The 12,221-nt window shown below is 43.2% G+C and overlaps 1 protein-coding gene across 1 annotated transcript in view; it reads right to left on the bottom strand.

Moving 5' to 3' along the window:
* The window catches only part of cntn2 (contactin 2), a 241,671-nt gene that overhangs the window by 52,075 nt on the left and 177,375 nt on the right, over positions 1–12,221 (bottom strand). Inside the window, exons 9-11 of the mRNA XM_063065365.1 lie at positions 5,554–5,690; positions 3,439–3,568; positions 2,250–2,400 (exon numbers count right to left, since the gene is read on the bottom strand). Of these exons, the coding sequence (XP_062921435.1) occupies positions 2,250–2,400; positions 3,439–3,568; positions 5,554–5,690 (418 nt within the window). The remainder of the gene's footprint in view (positions 1–2,249; positions 2,401–3,438; positions 3,569–5,553; positions 5,691–12,221) is intronic.

Raw genomic sequence — 12,221 nt, 5'->3', positions numbered from 1 at the left:
CAATACTCTCTTATATTGTCACACCAATCAATGCCGAGCACTCAGTTGCTCTATCTGCTACATTTCTTCCCAAAAACATATCTCCTTGCCTCCTCAGCCTGCTTTGAAACACCCTTCAATTATCCCTGCTTTTACATGTTTTTGTTCCTATTTGTTTAATCGGCACCTTTTCTCACATTTCAAGAACCTTCGAGATTGGGAAATTAGGTCTTCGGTAAATCTATCTACAATTTTGAGACACAAAAGGCTGCAGATGGTCCAGGTTGGAGCAGGGGAACTCAAGTCATGATGTTGGGTTTCAACCAAAACAAAATCAAAATGAAAGTAAATCAAAATAAATTTATTCACAAAGTATGTGTTTATTACCATATACTACCTTGAGGATTCAATTTTTTGTAGACAATTACAGGAAAATAAAGAAATATAGTACAACAGACTTTATGAAAAAAACGTAAACAAAGATTGACTAACAACTAATGTGCAATTGAAGACAATTGTGTAAGTAAAAAATCAATAATATTGAGGAACTGAGTTGTAGAGTCCTTGAAAGTGAGTTTGTAGGTTGTAGAATCAATTCAAATTTGTGGTGAGTGAACACAAGAGACTCTGCAGATGCTGGAGATCCAGAGCAACACACAAAATGCCGGGGTTATCTCAGCAGGAGAAGCAACATCTATGGAAATAGATAAATGAATAAATAGTTAACGTTTTGGACCGAGAACCTTCATCAGAATTGGAAAGGAAGGGTGAAGATGCCAGAATAAAAAAAGCTCTTCCTCCCTTTTTATGTAAGAAACTAGAAAGTATTAGCTCAAAAAGGTAGAAAGGGCAAAGGTTTGAATCTGATAGGAGAGGAGAGTGGACTATAGGAGAAAGGGAAAGATGAGGTGATAGACAGATGAGGAGAAGAGGTAAGAAGCCAAAGGGGGGGTAATGGAAGAAGAGGGGTGGGGAAATTACCAGAAAGAAAAATCGATGTTCATGCCATCAGGTTGGTGGCTACCTAGACAGATGTTGCTCCTCCATGTGGGAATGGCCTCATCATGGCAGAGGAGGTGGCCATAGGACAACATGTCAGAATGGGATTGGGAGAGGAATTAAAATGGTTGACTACTGGGAAATTCAAAGTGATCCCCCAATTTACGTTGGGTCTCTTCAATAAAGGAAGTAGCATTGAGAGCACCGAGTACAATAGATGACCCCAACAAATTTGCAGGTGAAGTGTTGCCTCACCTGAAAGGTCTGTTTGGGGCCCTGAGTGGAGGTGAGAGAGGAGGCAAATGGACAGGTGTAGCATTTCTCTCTCATGGATGAATACGTGGCATGGGAAGATTAGTGGGGAGGAATTAATTGACAAGGTAATCATGGAGGAAGTGATCCCTGTAGAAAGCAGACATTTGGGGAGAGGTAAAGACGTGTTTGGTGGTAGGATCCTGTTGAAGATGGTGGAAGCTCTGGAGAATGATGAGTTAGATGGAGGGGCTCATGGGATAGTAGGTGAGTGAAGTTGTCCATGCAGGTTCAGGAGCCTGATGGTTGTAGGATAGTAACGGTAAAATGTTGACTCTTCTTGTCCTTCCACAGATGCTGCTCAAGTTCCTCCAGCATCCAAAATTTCATTCAACTCCCTATTCCCTCTGTCATTTTAATCCTTTTTGTTACTACAAACATTTATCACTTTCACGCCTATGTAAGAAGACATTGTTCCTAAGAACAGCTAATAGGAAAATAGTTCTTCTTAGCTCTCAAAGAATCATGAAGTCCGGAAGAAGGCTATTCAACCCATTGTTCCTATATTGGACCATTACTTTGAGCTGTCTTGACCCAAGGTCATGGAAGATTTTTCATTTCATCCCCAAGTCTCTTGAAGAATACTGACTTCTATTATCCTCTCCTGGGAATGTATAACACAATATGTAGACATTCTATAGCTCAGCACCATCTCTGGAAAGGGAGACGAATGGAGTGCTATGGGGGAGTCATCAGAAGAACAGAATCAGCCGGAAAAGCTTGTTCAAAAAGCCAGTACAGAAAACACTATGTATTATCCCCTCAATCAAAGAGCATGCTCTTCGGTCCTGCTCTGTGTCTCCTACAACCAACTAACCATCAGTTCAATTTTATTCCTTCCAAAACAGGATTAGGTACACCTTAAACCTTGGCCTTCATCTAAGGTGGTCAGTGACAACATTTCACATTCCTAGTGTCATGAGGCACATCCAGTAGTCAAGGGTCTTTGACATATTCACCTGCTGTTGTTGGAGAGAATTTCTGTTCCTTTGCTCCAAACGATGCTTGGTTTTGGTGCGGACCGTGGCCTGCACTCAATCGTCACCTCTCCTCCACGGGCTGCTGGAATGAGCCTTCTCACTGGGTTCGCTTGAAAATCCGGATAAAAAGCTGGGAATGAAATATTGTAAACCACTGAAATGAAATATTCCTTAGAAATTAAATCCAAGGATGGTGCTTGATACTGGGCTCTCACACACTGACTTCCATGATAGGCTGGACACTGGAATTTTCCACACTGTGGGACAATGGACTCCCACACAGTGAGGACGCTAAATGCCTATAGTGGGGGGTGCAGGTTTCCCACACTGTGCTGAACACTGATCCTACATGCAGTTGGGCAGTGGGCTCTCACCCTATGCAGGAGATAGGATTTCCACAGAGAGTAAACAATGGATGACCACACAGTGAGAGCCATTGCATTCTTGCCTGGTACTGAATCGTGGATTCTATGACCACCATGGACACTGGGATCTCACACTGTGAAGGTCATCGGAAATTTGTGTAGTGCTGCCACTGGATTGTCACCCAGTGATGGACACTGAACTCTCAGACTGTCTGGATTCCTGGACTCTCACACAGTGAGGTTCACTGGAGTCACTGGCTCCATGTAGTGAAGCTCCCGCACTGCTCTGGCTGCTGGCTTACTCCGTATGTGAACAATGAGAGACACAAGGCTCTCCTGAGTGTGATAAATAGCATCAGACTCTTACACAGTGCCCAGCTCTGAATGCTTCAGTGCTGGAAATCCCACTCCTGCACAGTGCTCAGTGGAATAGAACCATTTAGGTCAAGGCAAAAGGAGTGGTCATGGAGCAAATTCTTACTTTATACCCCGATTTTTCAGAGAATGGGCATTTACTACGGAAATGCTCCTTATGTTAAAACTGCTGCAAGAAAGCAGAGTAGAAGGAGGATGCAACGAAAGCTATTCCAATGATGGGAAAATGGACAGTATCCAATCCAACATTGAGAATGCCTTTTCTCATACAACAATGCAGACAGTGGTCTTGGTTGCAGGTTAGAATGTTCCCAGTTGCATTGCCAGCACTCACTGTCCATTGCTACTGTGTGAAGCTTTCAGTAACGTCATGGATAGCATCTCAGAATCTGGAGACCTACTGTTAGCTGCCCTAATGTCCAACCAACCTTCTACTTTCAACTCTGCGTTCGCATAGATAGTTCCGTGTTTGTTTTCAGCAACGCACTGGTACATTCCCGAATCGTCCAGAGCCAGTCTTGAGATCTTCAACGCGCAATTATTGACTTCAAAGCGGCTCTGAAACAGTTAAAGTGGAGAGCCTGAGAGAGAAGCAGGTGATAAAAGTGGAAAGAGGATTTGGTTCTGAACCGCCACCCTGCACTTCATATGAATAAGACCAGTGGAGTTGGTCTCTTTGGTCGATGATCAGCTGGGGTTTCCTCTTCTATGACTGTGAAGTTAACTCCTACTGGGGATTGATTTGTGTGGGGTTTGTCTGTGACACAGGAAAAGAATGTAGAGGGATTTTCTGTTCTTAATATGTGAAGACTTCAGTGTCCCTGCTGGCTGTGTGAGTAAGTACCAGGCCCCGAATATGTAAATTATGGCCTGGAATTATATTTAAAGGGCATTGTTTGTGGACCAACAGTTATACATATGAGATCATTGTTATTTAATTGCCCTGAAGATTGAAGATTCTCAAGACTGAGAACAGAGATTGATCAGATGGTGTGCACACTGTCCTCTTTCATAGACTTTATTAAATTCATTCAGCTCAGAGGCCATTTGGCTCCTTGTGGCAGTGCTAGGCTTTTAAACATATAAGATTATTAAGGGATTGGACACGCTAGAGGCAGGAAACATGTTCCCGATGTTGGGGGAGTCCAGAACCAGAGGCCACAATTTGAGAATAAGGAGTAGGCCATTTAGAACGGAGTTGAGGAAAAACTTTTTCACCCAGAGAGTTGTGGATCTGTGGAATGCTCTGCCTCAGAAGGCAGTGGAGGCCAATTCTCTGGATGCTTTCAAGAAAGAGTTAGATAGAGCTCTTAGTGATAGCGGAGTCAAGGGACATGGGGAGAAGGCAGGAATGGGATACTGATTGTGGATGATCAGCCATGATCACAGTGAATGGTGGTGCTGGCTCGAAGGGCCGAATGGCCTACTCCTGCACCTATTGTCTATTGAAATAGCCAATTGATCTCACGATCTCACTTTTCTGTCACCCCACTCCTTCTGCCCTAATTCCAGTCAACTTTGCAAAGGTTTTCCCTTGGTCTATCTTGGAAAGGGCATTGAACCAATATCAGACCCTACTCTGATGCCCACGGTGATTGAGCAACCAGCCATACTTCAGGCTAGAGGCTCAAGTCTAAAGAACAGAGCGTAACACACTTCAATGTGGTGGATGACATAATGGTGATTATCAATGGTTATTGGACCGGGCTTTGTAAAATCTAAAAAATACCCCAGGGTCTTTGCTAGTTTGTCCAGTCCTAGAAACAACCTATGCTCTGAAACACAATAAGCTGTGACTTTAATATCCAGTTTACAACGCAGCCCTAAGATGATCAATAGAATTGAACTTCTTGAGTCCTGTTAAAGTTCCACTCATCCAGGCTAGCCAAGGGTATTCCAAACCCCTTTTCTAACTTACTTGCTCAACCATAATCCGGGAAAGAAAGAGGTTGATATCTAACACACACTATCCAATGCAATGTTGACTAAATGATTTGTATCCCATCTAAGTTCTATCTCCACTCCCTTCACCACCTCTGCGCAAAGTGCCGCCCATAATCCATGAACTCTGGATAGCAGATAGGCAGGAATGTATTCTCCCAGCAAAACTATATGCTGTCTTAACTTGGATATAAAATGATATCCTGTCATCGGTGCAGGGTCAAAATACCAACATCACGGTGGGACTAACTGCATGAACTGCATGAACTGCATGAATAGAACTTCAAAGGTTCATGGAGAAAGCAGCTCTTAAGCTTCTTCTTAGGAAAAAAAACTGGAGAATGAGGGTGGTGTTGCCATTTAATGTCCTGAGGATTAATACATTGAATAAATTCCTACCGAAAAGGATGAGAGAAAACACAGCCAGGAAACACCTACATAAAATACATACAGAAAGTCAAAGGTTAATAAAATAAATACCAGGAAGCCTCTGACTGTCCAATACAATTATCCCAACAATAACAATATGTAACTACAGAGATGGTTCTTCGAAATCCACATTCATAACCACATGAGAGGAAAACACTGCTAAGCGTGCACACCTTAGATGTTAATGGCAAGCCATTCCTCAGCCACCTACAGGTAGGCCGGGGCTTCCCGGCGGCAGCACATTTCCACCACAGGACGGAGCCGATATCAGCCTCTGTGTCGCTGATGATTTGGAGCCAATCTGGCTGAGCTGGGGCGAGAAAACAACAAGGAAGTCAAAGAGTGAGAGGAAATGTGGAGAAATTGAATCCTTTACACGTCAGGCATCTTACTTTCTTTATTTCCATCTGTCACCAGTGCTATGCAGATTCCTCTTTGATCAATGGGTGTTGCGGATTTGTTACAAAAATACTTGTACTTCTATTTACACTTTATTTTGCATTGTTATTGTTTTACCTTATTCCAGTTCAATGCACTGTGTAATGATTTGATCTGTATGAACTGTATGCAATACAAGCCTTTCACTGTATTTTGATGCATGTGACAATAATAAACCTCCTTCCAATACATAACAACTTTAGAATGTAGAACATTATAGCAAGTACAAGCCTTTCAGCCCATGATGTTGTGCCAACCTTTAAGCTTATTCCAAGATCAATTTAAACCTTCCCTCCTACACAACCCTTCACTTTTCTATTATCCATTTGCCTATCTAAGAGCTTCTTAAATGCCTCTAATATATTTGCCTTTACCACCACCCCTGGCAGGGTGTTCCATGAATCCACCAAGCTCTGTGTAAAAAAAACTTACCTCTGACATCCCCCCTGAACTTTCCTCCAATCCCCTTAGAATTATGCTCCCTGGTATTAGCCATTTCTGCTCTAGGAAAAGATCTCTGGCTGTCTACTTGATCTGTGCCTTATTTGTTAATTTAGAGGTACAGTGCAGAGCAGGATCTTTCTGTCCTTCCTGCTGCACTGCCCAGCAACTCCTGACATCTCCGATTTAACCCTACCCTAATCACGAGACAACTTACAATGATCAATCACCCTGCTCGGTATGTCTTTGGACCATGGGAGGAAACTGGAGTGCCCAGAAAAAACCCACTTGTTCCACGGGGAGGACGTACAGTGACTCCTTACAGAAGACACTGAACGCTGATGCTCTGAGCTGCAATAGCGTCACACTAACCTGCACGCTACTGTGGCACCTAACTTGTACTTCTTGTATCATCTTGTACGCTTTGATCAAACTACCTCTCGTCCTCCTTCATTCCAGAGAGAGAAGCTTTAGTTTGCTCATCCAGGAGGAAGTCATATCTAGCCTCAAAGGGGCTCACTTAAAATCTCTCTCCAGCAATGAGAAGAGAATCTGATCATGTGACTTCATTGATCATGATCTTAATGAAAACCAACATGTATTCCCTTTTCCCATTTCTGGAGAAGGGTTCTGTTTCTCCTTCACAGATGCTGCCTGACCCGATGAGTGTTTCCACCTTTATTTCATCCTTTGTTCAGGAACTCAGAACTCTGGGTCATCACAGTATCTCATAGCTCCAGTGACCCAGTTTGATCCTGACCTCTGGTGCTGTCTCTTTGGAGCTTGCACATTCTTCTTGTAACTTCATGGGTTTCCTGCTACATCCCAAAAACATGATGGTCGATGGTCGAATGGACCACTGTAAATTGCCACAGTATGCAAATGGTGGGTAGAATCTGAGGGTTAGTTGATGGGAGATGGATTAATTGGTTCACTATTGCCCCAGGTACTGAGATACAATGAAAAGCTGCTGTTTGCATGTCATGCAGACAGAGCATCTCATTCAAAAGAACATCAATATAGTACAAAAATGAAAAACAGAAAGCAAAACACGAAATCTGCAGATGCTGGAAATTTAAACAACACACACCAAAGCTGCTGGTGAACGCAGCAGGCCAGGCGGCATCACTAGGAAGAGGTACAGTCGACATTTTGGGCCGAGACCCTTCATCAGGACTAACTGAAGGAAGAGCCAGTAAGAGATTTGAAAGTGGGAGGGGGAGGGGGAGATCCAAAATGATAGAAGAAGACAGGAGGGGGAGGGATAGAGCCAAGAGCTGGACAGGTGATTGGCAAAAGGGATATGAGAGGATCATGGGACAGGAGGCCCAGGGAGAAGGAAAAGGGGGAGGGGGGGGAAACCCAGAGGATGGGCAAGGGGTATAGTGAGAGGGACAGAGGGAGAAAAAGGAGAGAGAAAAAGAATGTGTGTATATAAATAAATAATGGATGGGGTATGAGGGGGAGGTGGGGCATTAGTGGAAGTTTGAGAAGTCAGTGTTCATGCTATCAGGTTGGAGGCTACCCAGACGGAATATAAGGTGTTGTTCCTCCAACCTGAGTGTGGCTTCATCTTTACAGTAGAGGAGGCCGTGGATAGACATATCAGAATGGGAATGGGACATGAAATTAAAATGTGTGGCCACTGGTGTAAACAGAAAGCAAAATATAGTGTTACGGTCATAGAGAAAGTGCAGTGCAGGGAGACAAATGAAGTGCAAGGGCCATGACAAGGTAGACTAAGTGGTCAAGAGTTCATCTTTAGAAGATAAAGTTCACCTCTTGTGTATAAAATTCATCTTTAGTATATGTGGGGAGAATAAAATCACTTAGGGTAAGATCAGTGTAAAAATGAGAGCCTGATGGTCAGAGCAGACTTGGTGGATCAAAGCACCTTTTTCTCCACTGTATCTCTCTATGATTGTATCTCATTGCAATTTCCTTCTTTTCTTTCTCATGGATGTATCAGTTTTCCTCTTCAATGTCTCATCGCAGGTCTTCTTGACTATTTTGAGTTCCATGTGAGAAGGAATGAGAAATATCGGAAAAATGATGTGTACAACTCCGTTTTGATCTTAGAGCGGAGAATGGTCCTGTCGCTGGGGTTTGACGCATAATCCGCCACCCCACTGCACATTCTGTGGAGAAGAGATATTCTGTGGAATGTAGAGTGAAAGAATGACACAAGATGTGGAACATCTAGTCAAGATGAAGAAAGAAACATAATTAAGGTTTAGAAGTAAGGATCAGACAAGGCCCTTGAGGGTTCTAAGGTAGCCAGGGCAGAAGTGGCATAATTTTAAGGTGATTGGAGGTTAGGTGGGATATCAGAGCTAGGTTTTTTTACACAGAGAGTTGTGGGTGGAGTAGACTTGAGGGTAGAATGGCCTAATTCTGCTCCTATGTTTTATGGTCTTATGGAAACTCTTAGATAGACACATAGAACAATGGTGGTGGGGGGGAGGCTATGTAGAAGGGAAGGGTTAGATTGATCTTAGAATAGATGAAAAGGTTGGAACAACATCATGAACCAAAGGGCCTGTACTGTGTTGTCGTGTTCTCTGTTCTATGTTCTATATCTGAAGTCTAGAGCTCTGGAAGATTCCTCTCCGCATTGTGCTCATCATTTCAAGGCTATTTGAAGATTTTGATCTGCTGCTCTATCTTCCTAATATAGCCCAGTGTTAAATTTTATCTGATAAACCCTGTGGGGCACCTTGGATGTTTTACAACATTAAAGCAGATGTGGTTTAATGACAGAGTGTTTTCAAGCAAGGAGACTTCTATGGAGTATTTGTTGGCTTCAGAACCTTGAATATTCAGTACTGTGAAGAATAGGTCCTGACTGGGAAAAGGATGGTTGGCAGTCCATAGTGAAGGTGATTTGACCAGAGATTCGAAGATGGAAGAATCACACAAAGAGGGCAGTATTGGGAACTACCAATAGGAAGGTGTCATTGGTGATTAATTTGCTTTATGAAGGCTGGCTGACTGGCTGTCTACAAGATCCCTTCAGTATACATACGATTAACTTCCATATATTGGCAGAGCTCAGAGATGCTATTGATTCCCTACTTTGTTTTAGGCATCAGCAGCTTCATGAGGATCAACTCATCAACTTTGCGATCAATAATTAAAACAACTTGGAGTAACCAGTCCTGACAGGGGAGAACATAGAAACATAGAAACATAGAAAATAGGTGCAGGAGTAGGCCATTCGGCCATTCGAGCCTGCACCACCATTTATTATGATCATGGCTGATCATCCAACTCAGAACCCTGCCCCAGCCTTCCCTCCATACCCCCTGATCCCCGTAGCCATAAGGGCCATATCTAACTCCCTCTTAAATATAGCCAATGAACTGGCCTCAACTGTTTCCTGTGGCAGAGAATTCCACAGATTCACCACTCTCTGTGTGAAGAAGTTTTTCCTAATCTTGGTCCTAAAAGGCTTCCCCTTTATCCTCAAACTGTGACCCCTCGTTCTGGACTTCCCCAACATCGGGAACAATCTTTCTGCATCTAGCCTGTCCAATCCCTTTAGGATTTTATACGTTTCAATCAGATCCCCCTCAATCTTCTAAATTCCAACGAGTACAAGCCTAGTTCATCCAGTCTTTCTTCATATGAAAGTCCTGCCATCCCAGGAATCAATCTGGTGAACCTTCTTTGTACTCCCTCTATGGCAAGGATGTCTTTCCTCAGATTAGGGGACCAAAACTGCACACAATACTCCAGGTGTGGTCTCACCAAGGCCTTGTACAACTGCAGTAGTACCTCCCTGCTCCTGTACTCGAATCCTCTCGCTATAAATGCCAGCATACCATTTGCCTTTTTCACCGCCTGCTGTACCTGCTTACCCACTTTCAATGACTGGTGTATAATGACACCCAGGTCTCGTTGCACCTCCCCTTTTCCTAATCGGCCACCATTCAGATAATAATCTGTTTTCCTATTTTTGCCACCAAAGTGGATAACTTCACATTTATCCACATTAAATTGCATCTGCCATGAATTTGCCCACTCACCCAACCTATCCAAGTCACTCTGCATCCTCTTAGCATCCTCCTCACAGCTAACACTGCCACCCAGCTTCATGTCATCCGCAAACTTGGAGATGCTACATTTAATTCCCTCATCCAAGTCATTAATATATATTGTAAACAACTGGGGTCCCAGCACTGAGCTTTGCGGTACCCCACTAGTCACCGCCTGCCATTCTGAAAAGGTCCCATTTATTCCCACTCTTTGCTTCCTGTCTGCTAACCAATTCTCTATCCACATCAATACCTTACTCCGAATACCATGTGCTTTAAGTTTGCACACTAATCTCCTGTGTGAGACCTTGTCAAAAGCCTTTGGAAAATCCAAATATACCACATCCACTGGTTCTCCCCTATCCACTCTACTAGTTACATCCTCAAAAAATTCTATGAGATTCGTCAGACATGATTTTCCTTTCACAAATCCATGCTGACTTTGTCCGATGATTTCACCGCTTTCCAAATGTGCTGTTATCACATCTTTGATAACTGACTCCAGCAGTTTCCCCACCACCGACGTTAGGCTAACCGGTCTATAATTCCCCAGTTTCTCTCTCCCTCCTTTTTTAAAAAGTGGGGTTACATTAGCCACCCTCCAATCCTCAGGAACTAGTCCAGAATCTAACGAGTTTTGAAAAATTATCACTAATGCATCCACTATTTCTTGGGCTACTTCCTTAAGCACTCTGGGATGCAGACCATCTGGCCCTGGGGATTTATCTGCCTTCAATCCCTTCAATTTACCTAACACCACTTCCCTACTAACATGTATTTCTCTCAGTTCCTCCATCTCACTGGACCCTCTGTCCCCTACTATTTCTGGAAGATTATTTATGTCCTCCTTAGTGAAGACAGAACCAAAGTAATTATTCAATTGGTCTGCCATGTCCTTGCTCCCCATAATCAATTCACTTGTTTCTGTCTGTAGGGGACTTACATTTGTCTTTACCAGTCTTTTCCTTTTTACATATCTATAAAAGCTTTTACAGTCAGTTTTTATGTTCCCTGCCAGTCTTCTCTCATAACCTTTTTTCCCCTTCCTAATTAAGCCCTTTGTCCTCCTCTGCTGAACTCTGAATTTCTCCCAGTCCTCAGGCGAGCCACTTTCTCTGGCTAATTTGTATGCTTCTTCTTTGGAATTGATACTATCCCTAATTTCCCTTGTCAGCCACGGGTGCACTACCTTCCTTGATTTATTCTTTTGCCAAATTGGGATGAACAATTGTTGTAGTTCATCCATGCAACCTTTAAATGCTTGCCATTGCATTTCCACCGTCAATCCTTGAAGTCTCATTTGCCAGTCTATCTTAGCTAATTCACGTCTCATACCTTCAAAGTTACCCCTCTTTAAGTTCAGAACCTTTGTTTCTGAATTAACTATGTCACTCTCCATCTTAATGAAGAATTCCACCATATTATGATCACTCTTACCCAAGGGGCCTCTCACGACAAGATTGCTAATTAACCCTTCCTCATTGCTCAAAACCCAGTCCAGAATAGCCTGCTCTCTAGTGGGTTCCTCGACATGTTGGTTCAAAAAACCATCCCGCATACATTCCAAGAAATCCTCTTCCTCAGCACCTTTACCAATTTGGTTCACCCAATCTACATGTAGATTGAAGTCACCCATTATAACTGCTGTTCCTTTATTGCACACATTTCTAATTTCCTGTTTAATACCATCTCCGACCTCACTACTACTGTTAGGTGGCCTGTACACAACTCCCACCAGCGTCTTCTGCCCCTTAGTGTTACACAGCTCTACCCATATTGATTCCACATCTTCCCGGCTTATGTCCTTCCTTTCTATTGTGTTAATCTCTTCTTTAACCAGCAATGCCACCCCACCTCCCCTTCCTTCATGTCTATCCCTCCTGAATATTGAATATCCCTGAACGTTGAGCTCCCATCCTTGGTCA

Source organism: Mobula hypostoma, chromosome 13 (assembly GCF_963921235.1).
Source record: "Mobula hypostoma chromosome 13, sMobHyp1.1, whole genome shotgun sequence".
In the NCBI taxonomy this organism is placed as follows: domain Eukaryota; kingdom Metazoa; phylum Chordata; class Chondrichthyes; order Myliobatiformes; family Myliobatidae; genus Mobula; species Mobula hypostoma.
Note: the sequence above shows the minus strand (reverse complement) of the source record. Positions and strands in the feature narration are given on the sequence as shown.